The sequence below is a fragment of the Ambystoma mexicanum genome, chromosome 2q (assembly GCF_040938575.1).
Source record: "Ambystoma mexicanum isolate Mex_15411 chromosome 2q, UKY_AmexF1_1, whole genome shotgun sequence".
Lineage (NCBI taxonomy): Eukaryota > Metazoa > Chordata > Amphibia > Caudata > Ambystomatidae > Ambystoma > Ambystoma mexicanum.
The window spans coordinates 978037298-978060074 of NC_090924.1; the positions used below are offsets into that span (position 1 = coordinate 978037298).

The window sequence follows — 22777 nt, forward strand, 5'->3', positions numbered from 1 at the left end:
GAGATGTTGGGTCCTCAGGCAGGGTGCACCGCCAGCAATCGGTTGGTGGGTGAATGTGTGTGTCCTTCTAAGTCCTCAGTTGTCTCTATTTATGCATTTGATAAAGGGGCGTGTATGCTGAATTATCCTAAGCGCACCCCCATGGTTGGCTATAGGCTAGAGTCAGCTCTCTCACTTGATTGGAGGAGAAAACAGTGTGTCACCATGATGATGCGGTTTTATGAGGCAGGGAATCCTCCCCTTGGGTTTTGAACATAAAATCTACTTTTCATATAATACATATTTACACAAACGTTATAACAATAGCATATCTAGATCAAATATTTTGTGAAGCAAATATTCTTCCAATCCCCGTAGCGGTAGGATCTCGGGTCTGGATTTGACAGAATTTCGCACTTTTTGTCCGGGACACAATCTCTAGTTTGTCCAAAATGTGTACATATGCGCGCATTGCATATGGGCATAAGTGTGTGAAGTTTCATGCTTCTGACATCAATACATTTGGTATAAAACTAAATTTTTCTACAGTTGCATCCCAGAGCATAGCACAGAGTTCTGTCTCCTCTTAAAATGTGCAGCAAAAACTTAGGTTCAGAAGTCCGGGGTTTATATATTTTTTACAATTGTCCACAGTAAATTATCAGTCTAATTAGAAATCTGCTTTTTGTCCATTTGTGAATCAACAAAATTGTCTGTCCCCGCCTCCTTTTCCTTCTTGCAGCTTCAGCGGCAATCTGTGCCTACTTGCTACTGGCAGAGGCCCTTCACAATCCTTCCTGATTAGCATCCCCGTGCCTGGGAGGAAGCCCATTGTGCTCTTCCCAGAGCAGCTCCAGTGCCCCTCCCCTCTTAATCAATACCTGAATGTGAGTTCCTGGCCCAGAGAGCAGTGGGAAGTTGTTTGTAGTTTTGGCTTGAATCAGGCTTACTTTAAAAGTCAATTTGTTACATTTTTCTTTGTTGAAAATAAACTTGCAATTTTAAAACAAACATCTAGAACACTGATTCCAGACTCTAAACCATGAAGTTTAAATAGTGACAACCTATGTTACTCTTAAGACATTAGATCTTAATGGTACAAGTTTACAGTTTTAAAACAGGCTTTTGAAACAGTCACAGGCGGCCGCTGGTACTGCGCCCAGATTTTGACAGCTTTCACAGGCAGGCAAACTGGCTGTGGATGTTTTTGTGACCAATTCAGCTTTCCAGGATATTGCAATTCACATTAATTTCCTGCATTCCAGTAAAATCTGACACCCCGCAAGAAGATTGGATGTTTGTGGGTGTTTAGGACCAGCATTTCGTATTTTCAGCAACCAAGAAAAGATTTAACTGCAAGATTTCAGATTTCTTTCAGCAAGCACTGCTTTTCATCTGTGCTCCATTTTTACATTTGGGCAGCCCAGTGATATGTTTCAGAAATGTGGTCTCCATTCCACCACTGACAACATGCATGGTAGATTTGGCAGCCATCTTTTTGTGCTTGGTGGAGCGCAATTTCCTTAGGTTTTGGCGCACATGGGGTTTTCGCTGCCATTTTGATGATTCTGGTGCCACCAGCACACAGTGATGGCGCAGGGCAGAGCAGAGTGGGGTAAAACATCGCACATGTGCCCAAGCTTCTTTATATTTTTCCGGCCCACTCTGTCTGGTTTCCCTGGTACACCCTTTTTCTCTTCTAGCGTAAGCCTTTTCATGTATGTACATTGTAAAGGCATGCCAATAGAGGCACCAAAAACCTGTATTGCCAGCCGTTTCACCAGTGAATTAGGAATACCAGATCTCATAGTATATTTCGAATCATCAGACCTCTGCTTTAGTTTTGATTGGCTAGATGGTCATTCCGACAAGGAATGGCGCAGCCTTGAACAATAATCCTCTGTGCCTTTGGGATCCCCTCTGGTAGGATGTATCTGCAAGAGGCCCTAATGGTTTAACAACCACTTATACTGGAACACCACCAAGTGTGAATTGAAACTGAAAACCGATTCCATACACCAGTCTGGAAGATTTCGGATTTCGCCTTCGGTCAAAACCATAAAGTGTTTCAACAGTGGAGAACAGGTGGCTTTTAATATGGCTTGGGCACATTCAGAAGTGTTAACACATAGGGCAGCACAACTATACAAACCCTTGGAGAGCCATTTCAAGCACTACTACTACATGATTCAGTGCGAGTTTAACTTCCAAACTGAACTTGAAGACATTTCTTGCTACAATATTTGGTTACAGGTCACAAACGTTTCATTTTGTGTCCATTGTAGAGAGGTCCCAGTACTAGTGTTCTTGAACCGGAACATTTGCTGCACCAGGCAACCTGCTTTTGGCATCTGAATGCCCATAAGGACAAACACAATTTTTCTGGCTTGCGTGGGATTCACTGATCTGCCTAAATGCGCCCTTTCAGGTTTAGGACTCATTGACTCGTTCGGTCATGTTGAACAGCAGGAAATCGCAAACATATGGGAACAGGTCAAAAATATAAAAAAACACAAACAAATTAATGGGATCCCTAGACCACTTCTAAGTACTTTCAGTCTCATGAACAACAGGCAGATAGCATAGGCAGACAGGCCAGACACTCCTAAAGCCACAGGAAAATTCAAAATGGCTGCTGGCCCTTATATGGTGCGAGAAGCCTGGGGGTATTCTCTTATGATGATCCAGAGAATCCTATATTCAGGTAGCCAGGGGAGGGCCATCACTTTTGGATCCCAACCCTGGGGGTGGACAAGCGAGGGAGGATCACCTGAGTAGGGGAGGCCCAGGTTGCCCTCAGGAGAATACCCTAGGAGAGACGCAGTATTCTAACCGGACATTGGAGCGGGAAATCCCAGATCTCTCCAGGACTGAAATCTCTACACTGGCTCCCAGTGGCTGCGAGGATTAAGTTCAAAACCCTCTGCATTGTCCACAAGGCCTTCTGGGGCCTGGGGCCTAAATACCTTCAACTCTATCTTCCTAAATATCTTCCTTCCCGAGCCCTACGCTCATTCGTCTCCAACTCCCTCAGGGTCAGCTGCTTCTCGAAGCAACGAGCTGGGGGTAGATCTCTCTCCGTGGCAGGGGCCTCCCTCTGGAACAGCCTTCCTGCCTCCCTGAAACTTGAGGAGAACCATCTCCGGTTCCGGAAGCACCTCAAAACCTTCCTCTTCACTTCTGCTTTCTCTCTCCCTCTCCCCTGCTAAATTCTTCACCTAAACTGCACTGATTCTGTAACCTGGCCACTCTCACCGACCTCAGTCCTGGGCCCAGTCACTCTTCACTTGCACTGCCTCCCTGGCAACCCCTGCACTGCGGGACTGTCTCTGTACCCCTACAGCCCCCCCAGCACTTGTCTGCACTTACCTTGCACTTGCCACCAGCTGGCCCTATTTATTTATTATTTTATTTCTATTCTACTTATTTGTACTGCACCCCCCCCCACCCCCTTCCCCTTGCACTTTTTCCCTTCCCCCTACCCCTGCACTTGCGCGGTCTGAATGACACCTGGCCTAGTAGGATCGTTGTCTGTCTTCCCCTTGTTCCCCCCTCCCTGCCTCGTCACGCCTTGAAACACTTGTGTATAGGCGCGTTACAAATGCCATATCATATCATATCATAATATCTTGATTCCCATAACCCAGGTCCAGGTAGCAAGGCCCTTAGATCTCATTCTATCTGTCATGAACCTAGAGTGAGAAGGGAAGGATCTGATTATCCAAGGAGGAGAGGGAGTAAGGCACAAATAATACAAGATCAGAGCACTGAGAAGAAGGATTATTCTTTGTCTTCAAATCATAGGGAAAGCCACCTAGAACCCTATACACGTAAACAATCGACAAACATAAAGAAGGAGACAACTTCCTCCTATGGGGTAAAGCAAATCAGGAGATTCTCTCACGCCCTGTCAACACCCTGGTAAGATAATCAGAACTCAGTCTAAATCTTGTTGCATGTTTAAACCCTTTCCCTTAACCTGAGGGGGAAGTTTACAATCTCACCTCATCCCTCCCTCTCCATTTCCAACAAATACTGAGACGAGGAGGCGGCGACTAAGATCAGTAAAGATTACCCACAGGTAATCTTTACTGGAAAAATAACATGGAGAAAGTAAGGGAAACCTACTCTGGACAGATCTCCAGTTGTCCCACTAATAGAGTCAGTAAGAGTCAGGCACTCTATTCACACCTGACTCCACTTGACAGTTTGGTTCACTATAAAAAGGTGTGGTCATGCACACAAGAATGAGCGAGCTGGAGATGCAGTCCGGACCAGGATAGCCCAGGAGCAGGAGCTTCAGGCAGGAGAAGGAGGACAGCGTGCAGAGACGCTGGCCCGGTGTGTTTGTGGGCTGCAGCGTGGCGAGGTAGCCGGAGAAGCGCAGCCTGCATTCTGCAGGCCAGGTCCAAGAAACTGCTCGTTCCCTTCGGGCCAGTGCTAACCCCAAGGGTGCCCGAGGGGCAGGTGGTGAGACCCTGACCTCAACCCTGCACTTCCAGGAGGAGCCGCCTCTCAACGTAATGCTGCCTAGTGAGTTTCATGGGGAATGTGAGAAAAACTCGGGGGCAAGCATTTGGATGAGAGCGGAGCGGGAGAAAGGCACAAACAGTAAAAGCGGCAAAGAATTGCAGAAAGAGGAAAGTATTAAAGCGGAAAGGCTGCGAGCGAAGCAAAAGCCAGAGCGAAGCAGAATGCATAGCTGAGATCAAAAGCATAGAAGCAAAAAGCGTGAAAGGCTAAAGGCAGAGCTGCAAGCACAAACAGAGCGGAAAGTAAGGAAAGCAGATCAGAGCGGAAAGCGAGCAAGAGATTGATCAAAAATAAAAGATTAAAAAGTGGAAAGAAGCACAGGGGTGTGAGTGGCCCATAGCTAAACGAGAGGGGCATGAGAAGAAGTAAAGAGTTGCATGGGGCAAGACACGAAGGAAACAAAAGGTGACAGGAAACGAAATGACAAAGTAAAGAGAGGGAGCAGAAGAGGCAGAGTGGTCGCGCCTAGAAAAAGCAAAGAGCCTGGGGATTTTGAATGCCTCTGATTCTATGAGTTTATGTTTTGAATAAAAGGGGCCTGAATCTGGGGAAGGGTGCCCTGTGAAATTGCAAAAGAACTATGACATGTTAAGTTGTGTGTTTGAAAGCTGCAAGAGGCCTAAAGCTTGGGGAAAGGAACCCTGAGAGGCCTAGCAAGGACCGCATCCGGACAACTGAGTCTTTGTATTTCAAGGTTGAAAAGGGGCCTGAGCTTGGGGAAAGGAACCCTAACAGGCCCAACCCAGTTGGAAACGTTTTAGTTGTATTGAACTGTTGAAAGAATTGAAGCGTGGGGAAGGGAACCCCGAAAAGCTTACAAAAGGAACTGTGCATAATTATTCTATTGTGTTTTGGAAGTTGAATGAGGTGAAGCTTGGGGGAAGGGAACCCCAAGGAATTTAAAGACACTGCAGGTAGTTGGATTAACTACAAGCAGCCGGTGGTGAAGGCCCTACGAGCAGCCCGTTGACTGAAATCATTTATGTGACATTGACCAAGCAGCACCTGGTGAGAAGACCACCTAAAACCAACATTGGTTTCCACTTTTTGTTGAACCACTATTTTCTTTGTTTTGAAGACTTCCTACCACACAGAGAGTGGGCAAGCAAAGGTTTAGACACAGACAGACTTTTATTTTGGACTATTAGACAACAACGGCTATTAGAAACATCAGTTAAGGGAATTACCCCTTTAGAGTTAGGGTCAGTCAGGCATTACACCAACCCAGGAACCTTAGTAAATAAAGGTTACTCAAATGAACGCTTTTGTGTCTGTCTGTCTCTTGATACCATGCCTGTCTCACAATGGCCTTAGTCCCACCCCCTAGTAGACCACACATCATTAAGTGCAAGGCCCAATCTGGAGACAGTCTAGCCCCTGCAGCCCAAGTCCAACCATAAAGACTAAGCAACACTCAAAGGGATTGGGAACTGGCTTTTAAAAGGCAGCCAGCCCTAACAGGAATTGTTCGTCCTTGGGAGTGGTCCAAGGAGAAGACAGCAGATGCTGGGAGACCTCAAGCATTTCTGATTGAGGTCTCCCAGCATCCTGAAAGCAGGGAGGCCAAAAGCACGAGACGTTACACAAGGTACTGGTGTTTTGGTGCAGTGAGAACCGTTGGGAAGGTTATGTTTTTAGAGAGGTGTACTGAAGTTTAAGAAGGGAGAACTTTAAGCAGGGCAGAACCGGTTTGGTAATAAGGACAGATGAGTTGGAAGACCAGAGGGAATTTGAGTCAAGGACAGAGACAAATTGCATTTTGGAACAGCGACATTAGGATACATGATGCGAGTGAAATAAGGTTAATCATTTCAAGAGTTGTGCAGACAGGTCTGGTTGGGAAGAAACGACAGAGCAGGATCATGAAGGGGACATTCTAATCAAGAACAGAAATAGAGTGCAATTTGGAGCAGAAACAGAGGGATATCACCTGGAAGAATGAGACAAGGGATATCATCCAGAAAGTGCAAGTGAAGACCGTAGTACAGAAGGGAGATGCTATTGGGAGGGAGAAGGCAAGAGATGTTACTGTATTGAGGAAAGTAGATGAAAACAGTTTACAGTCGGGAAGAGTTACTGTGGAAGAAAGGCCCAAGGAAGATACTAAAGAGGATGGATGTGCATACGAGAGTACTGGAGGGACTTCAGGTGAGGATACCATTTGGGACACAGAGTCAAGACTGTAGAGGAGGAGAAGATTGTGATGAGAAGGAGGAAGACAAAAGGAGGTTGAGCAAGAGATGGAAACTGACAGATGGACTTCAATGAGAGACAAGAAAGGGATGAAAACTTATAGAAGGGGAGAGGTAAAGACTCTTAAAGAGAAGACAGAAGGCAATTAGCTCCCAGAGAATCCCACTGACCCAGGGGAAAGAGTAACAGCGGGAATAGAGCGCAGGGTGAACCCTGGGAGGAGCAGGGGGTGAAAGGGAAGAGAAGGAAACCATTTCAAACCACACCCACCAGGGTGCAATAAATCCTCTAAAAAGCAGCAGTGAGGCTGGAATCTGTGGCCTGACCACAAGAACAGAGCATAACGCCAATCTTCTAGAAGACGACAAGTAAGAAGACCCTAAAAGCATCTTGCCGTTGAGGATTTACATCCAGAGATAAGGGGTGAAGGACTGGGCAACCCCTACTGGTACAACCCTCGGAAGAGCGACATCCTTCTTGAGGAGTGATCCTTCTGCTTTGATCTTTTACGTTTTTCTTTCACACTTAGAGGAACTTTGGGACACTTTGCTTTGCACCCATTGCTTGGATTGAATTGTTTGAAGTTTATTCTGGAATTTGATGACTGTTGCTTTGATGAATCCCCTTTGGCGTAAGATGAGAGGACCATGCTTTGTTGACAGACTGGCCCTTTATTTCTACTCATGTCCTGACACTTTGAGACACGATCATCCTGACACTTATTGAATTATATCCCTACCTTGACCTATTCTGCTTTTGATTGAACAATAAAAGGCAAATAAAATCATCAACCTACACACTTATCACTGAGTCTCTATTCTAAGAGCATTGCGATGAACCAACATTCATCCTAATCCCCCAATTTATCACACTAGAGAAAGCAAAGTGCCTATATATTAATGGTCACTTGATACCGGTGACAAATTGGCCCACCAGGAACTGAAGGGACCCAGATTATCCTCTGAAGCAGCCAAGAGACTTTCAAGGGACGTCAGCACCAGGATAGGTCCTGCAGGTACGAGATACCCAGGTATGCATGTTTACAACAATAATGTGCTGGCCCCACACCGGAACTATCCGAATTTGCAAGGGTTAGGACTTGCAAACAAGAAAAGCTTGCACAGCACACTAGTTCACAAAGTACACAGTGCGCATGCATAAGCAAGACTGCACAGAATCCAGATATTGGTTTGGTCAGCTGAGCCACGTAGGAAGGGGAGGGGCCATGTATCAGGCTAGGTACCAATCACACATTCAAGCACACCAATCCAAGGCAACAATCAGTCAAAACACTTATTGGTAACAGAGCAGAAGATGTGCCAAGGGAGAGGCCAGGCCCCTATAAAATAGGTAGGGTTTGCAGACCAACCTGAGACTGCGGGATGGACAGAAGGACTCCACTCAATATTTCTTTAAAAGCGTATCGTTTATTCAGTTAGTTTACAGAGAGGCACTCCTAAAACAGCCAGGTTACCTCACCGTCCTGAGTAATTCCAGTCTCCTCTGTTCCCCCTGGATGTATAATGGACTGCTTCTTCTCTTCTCCTATTCCGAATAGGCCCACCAGTCCTCCAGTCTCTTCTCCTGCTGCCAGTCATCCCGAAAGGTAACAGATGCATATTTCTAGCACTCTTCTTGTAGCCTTTTATAAAATGTCCCCTGGCTACCTCCCAATCAGGAGCCTCCTTGCTCATGGAGTCCTTCAATCTATTCACAGACCATGACATGGCTGCCGTACGACCTCCATCCTCAGTGGCTTTCTCCAAATGCATGCGAGAGCGGGCTGATCATTCTAACCCCCCCTTTAGACTGAGGCATCAGGGATGTGTACATTCCGGTATTCGTTATGTTGTTCCCATCGTCCTTGTCACAATACATTTCTTCCCGGTGTCCGTCTGTGTCCTGCATGAACTTGGTAGTTCGAGAGTACGCCTTGCCAGTGTCAGTTGCCATGTGTTCTTGCTTCCCAGCACCGATCCCGTGGGATGAATATATGCAGGTATCCCGTTTGAAATCATTCCCAAGTCTCCGTTGCCAGGTGCCCCTCCGGTGCTTGCCACACTGGCATCCCGTCTCACATCGCCACCCTGTCTCACCCGAGGCGTTCCTCTGGCATTTTCCTCTCTGTCTTTTTTCAGTCCGGCGTGCGGTACATTTATACTGGGCATCACACCGGTGTATGTCATAGCCTTCCGACCTTCATCTTGACAGGGACTTTGCAGAGAGTGGTAGTAAAGAGAAAGAGCATGCTGTAGGCAGGGATGGTATTACTCTGGCAGTGGGGAGGACATGGACAACAAGGTGAAAAGGAGGGGATGGAAGAAAAATGGGGAAGTCTGAGAAATTCCAGGTGTAGATGGAGAGGAGACGAGAAATACATGAGGAGCAGAACAGGAAGGAATAGTAACGAGGAAAGAGGAGAGTGGAGAAAGACTGGCAGGTGGAAGAACTAAAGTAATAAGTGAGAACAGAGTTTGTGGGAAAAGTAAAGAGAAAGAGGGACGGTGCTCCAGATACACCCTACATGGGCCAGTGAAGAGGGGGCAATGATATAGGCATATGGCTAGGGGACTAGGAGGTTATGTGAGTTCACAGGAAGGACAACGAAAACAGTCAAGGAGAGAAAGGAGGAGCACCAATGAACAAGAATGCTGCAGGGTCATGAGGACTGCCAGAAGGGTATTTGTGTGGCAGAGAGATCCTGAGACAGGGCTAGATGTCCTTTCTTCTGAAATCCCAGCTAACCCGTCGAAGACCAGGCAGAGACCTTGACTATTACACTTGGTGACCCTTATGCTCCTTTTTGTGGGTACCCAGGTTTGGACGTCAGCATTTTGCGACCTCCAGGGCAACAACCTGGCCTAAATAGCCTGTGACTAAGAAGGGACGATACCTACCAGACGTGTGGGGAGAAGTGTCGAGGACACTTAAACCACCTCAGACTAGGAGTGACCATCATCCCCTGTGAAATGCCAGAAAGGGGATTGGTGGTTGAATCTAGAAATTGACTTTTGGTTTAGATATTTTAACCCCAAGGAGGAGCCGTTCTGCTGTTTGTTTCAGATGATGTCCTCAGCATCTGATTTCAAAATAGACCCAGTTGAAACTGACACTCTGCTCTATGTATGTCTCATTGACCCTCACTGGCTTTGTGAAGTACCTAACCCTGTCTAGGTTAAATCAGATATTTTACTCTGCACTTAAATATTTCTTGGAGATGTCTTTTGGCCAAGGGAACTCTCCCACACCTGCAGTTGTCCTGCTGCATGATACAAAAATTCGGGCCTGAAATATCATCCAGCATTAAACATATAGCCCAGCTAGAATTGGCTCTTGATTCTAAGGCGATTCTCTTTGGGAAAGTAGATGAATCTAATTTTTAGAAGTTATCGGATTGCCACACAAATGTTGCTGGCAGCCTGACTGACAGGCTCCCAACTGTGTAGGTAGCTTATGGATCATTTCAAATATGTCACATCCTGGACTTTATTGACCAGTCGGGCATTGACTATACAACTGTACGCAAGCACACATCTGTAAAGGCATTCTCATTGGTCTAACCTCATTTGTCTAACCTTTATTCTGAACAGCACATTGTTAGTTTCGGGATTGAGGTTCTAGAAAACAAATTCTATATTCTGCTGAGATCTACATCTGAATCCTTAATATATTCTTTATTGGAGAAAAAATCTCAGGTCAAAAGGAAAGGGGCACACCTCAAATACATTTTTAGAAAAACAATAAAATATACCTTTAGAACTCGGTGGCAAAGGATCATCATCCAAAATCTGCTGAATTAGTTCAGAAAAGCTTTCAGAGAAGAATGGAGGTCTTCCTGTAAGAGATAATGTTACACAGTTACCACTTCTTCAAACACATACCCACACAATGCCTTAAACTTAACCTAAAAACAAAGTTGTGATTTTCAATGTTTCACGTTGCCTTCTTACTGATCAACCCCCTTACCTCGCCTTATTTTTAAAGAAAGTAGTGGGGTGGGAATTATTCCATATATCGGCACCCCAAAAGAGGCATTTTATTAATATACAATTTTCACACATTTTTTTATAAAAAAGTTTAAACCTTTTTAAAACACAAATGTTACATCAATATTAATTTTATAGGTGAAGGGTGGACTACACAATCTCAACATCAGTCTTTACATGGCGCATTCCCCATTTGGGACCATGCTTTAAAACTGACCATAAGGCTCACATTCTCTAATCTGATATCATTAATCCTAGGCTTTCTTTTTGGTTGGCAAACCATTAGCTTCGTTTTATTCTAGTTTATCTCCAGCCCTTTTATATTGAACATGTCAGAGAAAGTTGTGCATTGCTTATGCCGTTCAGATTGCGTCATTGATATAAGGATAGCGTCATCCGCAACCATGAGGATTCCCATCTAGTCACCTCGTAAATGCAGAGCATCCACATACAACTTTTCAATAGTTACTGCTATATCATTTCTGCAAAGTGCAAAAAGGGTCAGTGCCAAGACATATCCCTGTCTTGGAACCGACCTGAAACCACCTGAAACCTATAGGTGCATTCCCCATCCAATCCCTATCCGACTACTGCTGTGGTGTTTGAGTATAATCAAATTATCGCCTCAAAATCGATAGTGGAATTCCTAGGTTATTGAAAGTACTCCAGAGTTTATTCTGTGGGACTCCATCAATGGCCACCTTGAAATCAACAAAGGCTATATAAAGATGCATCCTTTTTAGTTTGACAAATTAGAACAATCGAAGGTAAAGCCTAAATCCTCGGTCAATTGTATTTGGAACTTTCTGTAAACCAGCTGATAGATGTGATATACATGTGTTCGCTATGATCCATTCTTTCAAATGTATGTGGATTGCTCTGGTAAATATTTTACATAATGTATCTATCACGGTCATTGGTGGGGAATTACTCTATCACCCTTTTTAAATATTGTTACAAATACTGCCAAACGCCAGGAGTCTGGGATGGCTTCAGTTGCAAGTATAATATTGTCCCTCCTAGTTGTCTCTTGGGAACTTACTACGTCTTTGTGCACCTCACTATTCTGATATAGTGATTTGTAATCTGTATCTGTATCTGTACACCATTCCCCTGGTGGATATACGCCTTCACTGAGTTCCTGGAATTAATGACTATTTTACACAATTTTCCAACATGTTCTTGTGTCTTGTTTTAACTGCCAATTCCAGTTCCTGTGACTTTTCTCTTCATAATCTTTTTTTCTTAGCAATTAGATTTTTGTAACTAATGTGAGCATGAATTATTACTAGCCTATTTGTCCAATTCTAAGTTGTTTGGGTTTCTAAAAAAAGGGCAGTTTTAATATTCCTACATCCTTTGTCATACCAACTTATATACCTATTGTTCCTCGGCCTAGCCGTCATGGACTCTCATTTGCACATTGATATATGATTTAATAGTTTCCATGATATTCAGGTGGGATTCCCAAATTGTTTCCAATTCGACATTCTTCTCAGGGCCTGTTCAAGATGAGGCAAAATATCTTTATATACTTTTGGGGCCTTTTCATTAAGATTTAGATTTTCCCATTTTAAGGCCTTTCGTGCATTCGATCTCTACATAACGGGTGTTTGTTGGATTATTTTCTGTCAACTTTAAACATAACAGACAATGTAGTCTTAATGGGCTATGATCACTTTCAGTTCTATTTGCCATTTCCAGTGAGAGTGCCCACCCCATTCCCTCACATTTAAAGAATATTCTCCAAGTGGCTATCAGAACCTTAAATGTTGGCTGAGCAGCGGTATCTCCCCTCAATCTAACATTACAAGCTCTAAAACACTTACACAGCCACATTTAAGATGCTTCCACTTTTCATGTTTTTTCTTTTTTCGGTTTGCTGTGTAATGGGGGCATGCCCCACATTTCATCCTCGTCTTATGCTATCTCAATAAGAGAATCCATAGGCTCAAATTGAGGATTCCAGTTCCCTGCCATTATCTTAAATTAATCACCCTTCATGATACTAAGTCAATTCCCACTCGTCAAGGAGATCTTCCACGGTCTCTAAAACTGACATGTTCATAGTTGGCCCAGGTTTGTTGCAGAAGTTCATTACCAAAATATGTGTGTCGATAGACATTTCAAGTAAGAACGCTTGCATATCCATTGAATCTCTTGCAAATGCCTGTTCTTATCCAGATGGCCATGCCTCCACTTGGACTCCCTCTTTTTCCCTTACCTGCCTTCTCATTACAACATAAGAAAACCTCAATGCAAGCCTCTTGAATGGACCAAGTTTCTTGGCAGCATAATATCTGTGCTTCATTTATAAAAATTGAATCACTTTAAAATCACTCATCTTTGCCCTTATTCCTGCAATGTTCAATGAAATGAAAGTACACTCAAGCTAACTAATTGGTCTCCTTTTTTCCATTTCGGCAGCTCAGAAAAGTTGCTATCTCTGAATGTTGCAGTGGGGGTGGCCTGATAGCAATCTATGTGGGCTTTTTCATTCACTGAGTCAACTGCATATACATGTCAGCACTTCTATCTAGGAAAGATCTTTAAGGTTTTTCCTGATCTTATGCGTTAGGTTTTCTCCATCTTCAGTGGTCTCATGTAGCTGCTGAATATTCTCTTTTTTACTCTGTAAGGGGTCCGAAATGTGAGGCGGACGACTTTGTAAAGAGTTTTCCAAATTTGCCATTTTATTAAATCAGAAGGTTGGATGAACACCTCACTGTCCCTACCGTAACAAGGATTTCCATGCCTAAAATAACTAACAGAAACACTGCAACAAAGGATAACTGTCCTTCACAATCAAACTTTCAATAAAGTAACAAGGAAATACATGGCAATTCAACATAACCTTTATTTATTTGGTTTAGTTCATGAATGAACTTTTACAAATCTATCAGACAGATACATTAAAAAGATTTTACAGTAATCGCTTACAAAGATTTCACAGTATTCAATTAAAAACACTGTAAACTTCATTCCATTTTAAGTTAAATTAAAACATAATCCTAAAAATCAATCAGACTTAAATCACACATATAGGATTTGACATTTAACAATGTAATGACAATAAGAGAGTACAACACATTATGTCAAAGTAATGCGCCTCGCTAAAGCAGGTAGTCTGTTGTAAGCAAGAACCAGGCGGGAAAGAGGGACAGATCGAAAGAAGACAAAAGAAGCAAGCTTGATGTTGGACAGTAAGATAGGGTTTTAGTTGGGTCCATGCAACATAACAAAATATCAATTGAATAACAAGCGGGGGCGAGGCGTGCCCTCCAGTTCCCAGCCAATATACTACCTGAAACAAAAATTACAGGGTTAAATCCCAATAGTGTCCAGTACATTCACAGGGTTAAATCCCAACTGCTGCCAAAAATGTTCATAGGGTTGAATCCCTTCAGCTGCATTTGTAATGCTGTTCTCCATGTTCACAGGGTTGAATCCCTTCGATATATTGGCCAGGACTTGGAGTGCGTGCCACACCCCCCTTTTGTTTTTACATGAAATATCATAATTGAACCGGAAATATGTTCTCAGTCCTGGTTTATGCTCTCAGTGAATTCCCCTTCACCAGATTTTATCATAGTCCTTTGTAATTTCCACTGGACAATAGAAAGTTCTGATACTTCAAAAGGAAATGTTCTTTCTCTCCTTCGCATGCAAATGTATCTCAGGGTAATCTTCTCCACAAGGCAACACAACATATCTTTGTCGGGATGATTTTTGCCACAACTGAATGCCTTCAAGAAATGTAAGTCTTCCACAACAGCTTGCTACAATTCTTCCCTCAGCACCATATATTATATTCCATTGTTTATCAGGACAACAGTTCAGCACTTTATCAACTGTTACCTGGTCTCTTACCATGCCAGGCCTACTGCTTCAAAGGTTCGTCATCCGGGGTTACACGACTGCCCAATAGCTCTTTATAAACAGCATGTGCTTGCTTCAGGTTTAACCACAACTTGAATAACTTTGTAACAACTTCACAACGTTCTTTGGTTATTATAATTACAACTAGTTGTTTATAACGCGCTTAATACCGAAGAGGTTTCTATGCGCCAACCTGGGATTCGATCCTGTGTTGCTCTGTGTTGTCTTGCTTCCAAGATGAGCGTGTTGCCACTGAGCTATACTAGGCGTGCCCGGTTAGCAGCATGAAACTTTCAACCACCTTTTAGGGAAACAATGTTTACTTTTATACTCTTCAAGATTCCTCTGCAAATTATGCTCCACTCCCTCTGAATAACTTCCTTCAGAAGGGCAGCCTCTGTGCCTCTTGTTTCCCAACTGCACCAGAAACAATATATTGCCACCAACACAGATTTGCTTGGCTTCCTTTTTGGGTTTGGCAATGTGTGTTTATATTGGCTGTTATATAGTTCAGCATACATGAATGACAGCCTTCACAACCCTGGGTTCTTCTATTACTCCTTTTACGTTTGGTGATATCTGTTGGATTTATATTGCTCAGGGTTTAAGCTCCCCTGGCTTGGATAATGGTTGTAGCCCTCCATTTTTAATAATACCACCTCCCTGGGTTGGTGGACTTGCCATACCTTCACATGCCCAATTTTACAGTCACTTGGTTTCTTAATGGGCCACTTTCGCTGCTTGGTTATATTTCGGTATTCAAAATTAACTTTATCGCCTCTTTCACTCACACATGGGTGAATTTGTCTGCCTACACCATGCAAATGCATTCAGAGCATCCTAGAGTCACTTTTCCACTGTGAACTCATCGGTCAGGTTGCATGCCTTGGATCCTCCTCTCCGCGGTTGCAGGGCTTGGCTGCTGTGTTTTCCAGCAATTCAGCGAACACCTTCTGCTGTTCTGCCTTCACCCGTGCCATTTGTTGTTGGAGCCCTCCAGGCTCCTTCGAGTTCCTGGTGCACTGTTATGCAGGCTGTCCCACATGTCCCACATGTAGGCTCCCACCACTCCACTGCCAATGCCCTTTCAGGTCCCAATCATCCCCTTCCAGGTTCTCATCATCCCGATCTGCCTTCCACCCATCTACCCCCTCTTACCCATTCAGGGCGGCAGCAACATGGTGATCGTAGGCAGCGCACATGGAGGCAGCCTAGCGGATATGGGCGCCCGAGATCCCTGCGTTCATTCCTCCATTGGCAACTGCCTTGGCGTCTCGCAGCTGTTCAGCGTAGGCTTCGGCCCAACTCACTTCGGCATCACGTGACCCGGAAGGCTCAGCCGACTGTTATTACTACGGATCAGATGGTAAGGAAAGGCTTGGGGCCGCGCGTCATGTGCCGCTATCACCTGACTGGTCCAATTCATTCAAATGCTGCGAGGGAACGCCTGCACAGTGCTTCACAGCTGAATTGATTCGGCACTGTTTGGCGTTCCTGTTTCTTCACGATCACGGTACAGAATTACAGACTGTTTCACAGATTTCTTCTTGTCACGCCCTTGGATTACGTTCTGCCTTCTTGTTCGTTATCGGAATATTGGACTGCTTACTGGCTTCTTTCAGATCATCCCTCGGACTCTGTTGTGCTCATTTGGCTTCTGACCTTGGAACTCTTTTGGACTGTTTATGGATCATCCCAACTTACTACTACGCTTGAGCTTGTTATCGCGGCTCACACAGGTATTCCACTGTGTGTCCATCCAGAGTGCCGCCCAGTGTGCTTCACCGCTTGCTGCTGCCAGTCACACTGCAGGTGCTTGGAACTCAGGGTTTGGTTGACGTCTGGTTTCCTTCCACCTTTGGTAAGCCCTTTTTAGTGTTCTAAGCTACGTTCTGGTCACCGTCTGTTTTTGCCACTGTACTTAACCCCTTGCTTGCCTTACAGCGATTGGGGCATTCCGGCGTTCCTGATACTTCACCACTCAATACCTGTGGCCTCAAGAATCGCACAGGGAGTTGATTTGGTATCTCCCTGTGTGGTACTTGTGGACGGAGGTCCTCAATCTTCACGACCATCAAGACATAACATGCACGCCAGCCACGTGCAACCTCCAAAAGGGAAAACCTTCCCCTCACTGCTTTTGCCTTCTGCTGAGCAGTCCCTGCAGAACGAGCCTTCACAGGGAGCACGTTCCCTCGACACGCTTCCTGCTGCATGATGTCTGCACCTTGGAAACTCTGTAGACACAGGCCCTCTCTGGAGACACAGACCCTCTCCTGACCACCCACAGTCTTTGGCTTCACAACGGTCTTGGCGACTTCCTTCTCCAGTCCCGACCTCGGCTGCATACACAGTCTGCACAGTTTCATCTGCTCACACTGCTCTCCTCCTACTTTCTCCTTATAGCTCTCCTTCCAACCCATTGCCTGCACCTGAGGGGGCCTTTTAAGCCTCACAGCTTCCTGCAGGTGTGGGTCATCTACATTAATTGACTGACCACTCCTGCATTGCTCCTCTTCAGACCTCTTTCTCGTCCCAGTACTTTAGGGAATTTTGGGACTTGAAGTCCCCAGTAACAAAGTTTGTTTTTCTGTCATTCATAAAATTCTCTAATGGTTAGTCACAGGGCTTGATTGATAGAAGGAATAAAGTTATTTAGATTTCAGACTGGTATTATTTGTATATAGTTCCTTTCACTATCATTTTGGGAGTTAGTGGAGACCTTAGGTGTATGGGTCCCTCTGGTTTGAGAAAGGCTTTTATTTCTCTTTATGTCAAAAGGTTGTAGACTATTTTTTACCCAGAACCGGATATTTAACTTGTGGAATATAGAAATCATTATGATAACAAATTATTAAGTATTTTCTTTTAAATACTTTTTTGTGCATTCAGTTGTAAAATGTGTTGACAAATTCATCAAACATCACCACATAGAGACAATATAAAAACATATAATTTAAACATTATAAGATCCTTACATAAAACAAAACTCATCATAGTAATGCAAAAACTTAAAATTGCTTTAAAATACATTTTGTGAAACAATTACACAGTTTAGCCATAAAACCTGATCTCATTAAAATCTCATTTAGAGTGCCCTCTGTTCCACTAACTTGATCATCGTTAGAAATTGAAACAAAGACTTACTCAATTGATACAGGATCTTCAGACAACACTTACTCCAAATTACCTGTCCCGTGTTGATTCCAGAACGCTCTATACATTTCTTAAAACATATTAGACGTTGTGCAATTAATGCCCCACAATGCAGAAGTAAATGCTGTAAAGATTCACTAGTTGTTAAGCAGAATCTACAACGTTCCAGGTGGCAATCTCCTTTTTTCCATTTTACCCAATTTACCCTAGTCGGCAGGATATCAAATCTGAATCTCATCAGTGTGTATCCCACTTTCGAGGAGGGATATTTGCAGAGATACTGCGTGCAGGTTCCCAGTTTTGTATGGTCCAAAGTAATATTTTGGTATCTCCTATATCCCCCCCACCAAATCAGCACACCACAGTCTTGTTTATAAATGCCCGGGGGTACATTTATTAATTCTCCCTCCAGTCCCCATTCTTCCAATGTTTGCATAGTCCTATCAATAAGGCTGTTACTCAAACAACCCTCTTCTTTGAATTTCGCAAACATTATTTTCGTGGGAGTGGCTTTGAATTTAAAGCATAATAAGATTCTTTTCCACACAATATGTGCTTCTAAAGATCAGAGTCGCAGTTCATATCGGATTATGCTGATGGGTATGGCCTGAAGGAGCCTTAAGACTTTCTTCCATATGAAGCCTTCCAGATGACAAAATTATGTAATTTGGCATTTGTGATACGTCTTTCTTAGAGGAAGAAAAATACTGTGTCTCATCCCACGTATACCTTTCACTCCCCTGGGCCTTTTTTCCTCCCAGGTGATGCTCATGCATAACACTACTCCCAAGGTCCTGATCAGGAAGCGTCTGCCTTTCCCTGGCCACCTGGGAGGAGACTTTAAGCAGGGGGTTAGTGAGGGATCTGTAGGATTCATCACTCCTCATATTGGGGTTTTAGGTTTAAGTTGGATGTCACAGCCTCTCTGGGGTAGAGTTAGTTGGTCTATAGACAAAAGAGCATTCACTCATTTGGAATCTACTAAGTGTAGTCATAGGTAAACAAATTCAGGGTTTGAGCAATCATAATATCGTGTCCACTTACTAGATCATCATGGATAATTGAGCAGGATCCCTTCACGTTCCATTCCAGCGAATGGTTTGATTCAATAGTGAATTGCCCCTTTCTCTAGCATTCTTAAATAACTTTGGTACCAATGTCATGAAGACAGTGTTCCAAGGCTGTCGACAGGGATGGGAGTTGTGAATGTGTGAGAAGGATAGTGTTGGTGAAATAGGGTCATAAGTGCATAATGAAAGTAAGTGAAAGTCAGAAAAAGCAGTCAGTGGAAGAGGCATGAATAGGGGAAAGAGACAGGACAGAGGTCCCCACATCATCAAGGTAAGGGGCAAAACAGTCCTGCCTGACTTTCCTCTTAATCACTGAAGAAGGGAGGTGAGGAGTAGAAGGTGGAGGGGCCAATATGTTAAAGTGAACAATGGAGTGATCAGAGGGAGTGGGGTCAATGAATAGGTCAGAAGTGGAGAGGGAATTGGACAGAAAGACAAGGTCAAGAGAGTTCCCACCAGAGTGGGTAGGCTGGTGATGGAGGGAGTAGATCGTGTGATCAGATAGGGGGGAGGTTCAAGGCAGGTGGCTGCAGACCGGTTGGGGGGGGAGGGATTAAAGTCCTTGAGTATGACAAAGAGCATGTCAGTAGGAAGTGACTCAAGGGGAAGGATCAGTTCAGGGAAGGAGGAGTTGAGGGGACAAAGGGGTAGATAGAGAGCAAGAAGAGTGTGAGGAATATGTGGAAGGAGTTGAATTGTGGCATATTCAAAAGAGGAAGAGTTGATGTCAGACAGGGTAGAAGGGCAGTGTTCAGGGCCTTATTGATAAGGAACCCCACACCACTGCTCTTCCTAACAGGTTGGGGAGAGTGGGAGAAATGATCAGTCTAGGTTTAGAGCAACTACTGTGTCAGAGCCATGAGGGGGAAAGCCAGGTTTCTGTGACAGTTGAGGGTGATAAGAGCGGAAGTGGTCAGTAATGAAGGAAAACTTGTTTCAGAGGAATTGTGCATTCCAGGGGCCAATGGAAAGAGTGTTAGGAGGTGGGGGAGAAGAGCAGGTGTTGTGTGGTAGGCGAGGGGATAGATGAGGTTGAAGATCTTGGGAGCATGGGAGAGACTTATTTGAGCGGCGCCATTGCAGGGCTGGGGCAGAGGCGAAGGGAAATGGAGATGCCAGAGAGTGATGCAGAAGTTACACCAAGTTTAGGCTGCAGCCTATGAGCGAAGGGAAGGAGAAGAGTGAGTAGAAGAAGGAATGGAGTGAAGTTAAGATGCATAGTGAAGGGTAGAATACATAGGCAAGTGAAGACAATGAAGAAAAGGAGCTGTCCAAGACAGAGAGAGAGGGGGTAGGTGAGTGAGCATAAAGGAAAGGGGTGGATGGTTGACTGAGAAGAAGCAGGTGTAAGTTCTGAGTTGGGTTAGAATGAGTCTAGAGGTAACCAAAAGACAGTTAACAAGCCCAAAACAGCAATGTTTCCAGGTCCTGTGAGGTACCAGAAGCTCTGCGGGGAAAGTTAATAGGTGGAAGGATACCTATGCGTGGAAACAGAGGTCAGGTAAAAGGTGAGATCCGCAAAGTACTGATGTGAGCAAGGGTTCTGGCCCTGGGCTCTTTCCAGCCCTACCAAGCTCAAACAGGGAGTTGCCATTTGCTGCTTTTGACCCTAGGCTGCCGATGCTGGGCTGGACGCCCAGGGAAAGACTGCAAAGGAAGGCAGTGTGTCACCTGTCACTTGGGGAGACAATCACAATACTCCAGCTAGCTTCTACACGTGCAGGCAGCGTACTGGATGTTATAGGCCCAAAGAGCTTCGTTTTGTGGGCAGGACCCTCAGATGGGGCACAGTGTCCTCTGGCAAAGCAGAATGTGGCCAAGGATAAAAAACCTTATTGAAAACATACCTTCAGACAGGCACATGCCCCTCTGTGAGCCAATTGCAGTGCTCCATATAGCTTCTACACTTGCAAGCAGAGTCCTGCGTTTTATAGGTCCAGGGAGTTTCGTTTTTCAAGCAGGACCCTCAGATGGTGAACATTGTGCTCTGGCAAAGCAGGATATGGGCAAGCAGGATGTGGACAGAGCAGCTGTCTGCAACATTTGGTTCTCCAGATATTCTGGACTACAACTCCCATCAGCTCTACCCAGCATAGTCAATGATGAGGAACCAGGGGCATCATAGTTCAAAAAACTGGAGAGCCGCAGGTTGCAGGCCCCTGCCCTAGACCACCTCTCCATATCTATCTTAGTATTCAAACCTCCCATCCTTTTCTGCATATTTGGAATTCTTTCATTCACGTCCATCCTGTCTAGCCAGGTGGTACCAGCTCGATATTCTACATTGACCTAAACATTCCCGTAGAGTTAACTCACAAATGTATCTCACAAAACGCCCCAACCTATTTGAGTGCTTGCCTCAAGCGTAAAACACCATGTAGGCTCCTTAGATCCAACAATGATTTCTTGCTATGTGTCGCGCGCTTCAAAAGTTCTAGAACCTGAGACTCCTGTTTCTCTGTCGCAGGCCCCAGATTATGGAATACTCTCCCCACGAGTATCCCTAGCGAGGTATCCCAAATCCAATTCACCAAACTTCTAAAAACCTGGCTATTTAATAAATTCTAACCACCCTTTTGGCCAGCATCCCACTTATAACGTTCATAACCAGTTCTCTGTTGTATATAGTATAACCAAATGTGAACAAATGTGTTTAGAAAACATGATTTTCGTGTGTATATAGGTACTAAAAATGTAACTAATCATCTCATGTATATAACTGTAACTGTCTTATGTAATATCACATTATGAATTATGTATTACACCCATGTAACCAGCATGTCAAGCCTTCTCCCTGTAACCTACGCTGTGATACCTGAGGGTTTTGGCGTATTAACAAATACAATAAATACAATAAAATAAATAAAAATAAATCCTGTGGCATCCTCACCGATTCCCCAACAAAGATCTCCTATGTGGCCAGGGGACAGCAGCCGCTACCTGATCCTAACCCCAGGGGTGTTATTATGAGGGAGGATCACATAGGAGGAGACAGCTGTCGGGGGGAGTTTGTGAACCCATCAGGAGAGGCTTATAAATCCCTCTCACTGTAAAACCCAGAAACCCCTTCCTGCAAATCACTCTAGTCAAGATAACATTCATACCTCACACACGTAATACAAACCTAACATATCCTGTTTCTAATGTATTCCTAAGTAAGAGTTCTAAACAATATCACTGTAGAAATCTTCGAAATTCTGTGAACTCCAACTCCCATAAAGCCTCAAGTACTGAGACGAGGAAGAGGAGTAATGATTTGGTTTCTTCAATCTGCATCAAATCTGAATGTGTAGACTAGTTTTTTTGAAGGATCACGAGAGCGCGGGACATTTAAAAGTGCTATCCGCACTCTAACTGCAGAGAGAGCAGGAGAAGGAAGCGGTATGAGAAAGAACCGTACCGGAGACCAAAAAGGCAGGCAATTCCAGACGGTAGCTCGCAATTGCATGAGCTACTTACCGGCGTGGCGCGAGACCAGGAGAGACACGGCAAGCATCGCTAGAGAACTGGCAGAAGCAGCAGAGCTACCGGAGATGGGGTCGTACTGAGAGGTATACAGAGAGAAGCCGGCAGGTGAGCTGGAAGCTGTGGGGAGAGCTGGAGGAAGGTCTGCAGAATGACAGAGGCTGTTCCAGAGGGGAAGCTACATGGCGATGGCGTGCCAGGGGTTGTGTGAGAAACCTGAGGGTACTCTCCCAAGCAGACCTCAAGAATCTCTTATTCAGGTGGCCTGGGAAGGGATGGCGTTCTCAGATCCCAACCCTGGGGGTGGACAAGCAAGGGAGGATCACCTGGGTAGGGAAGCCTGGGGTTATGCTCGGGGGACTACCCCCGGTGAGGCATGGTATTCCATCAAGGAAGAGGACAAGGAGGACAAAGTCCTTAAGGCTTTTATAGGCTGATTCAACTGAACCTCATTTCCACTCAACGAATCTCCCTTACTAAAATCAAAAAACCCATCTGGATCTGGTAAATCCAATA

At 44.6% G+C, this 22777-nt stretch overlaps 1 protein-coding gene across 2 annotated transcripts in view; it reads right to left on the reverse strand.

The window, feature by feature from the left end:
• The window catches only part of ULK4 (unc-51 like kinase 4), a 2742936-nt gene that overhangs the window by 2480263 nt on the left and 239896 nt on the right, over positions 1 to 22777 (reverse strand). For both annotated transcript variants that reach the window (XM_069648276.1, XM_069648275.1), the window contains exon 7: positions 10457 to 10540. In XM_069648276.1, the coding sequence (XP_069504377.1) occupies positions 10457 to 10540 (84 nt within the window). The remainder of the gene's footprint in view (positions 1 to 10456; positions 10541 to 22777) is intronic.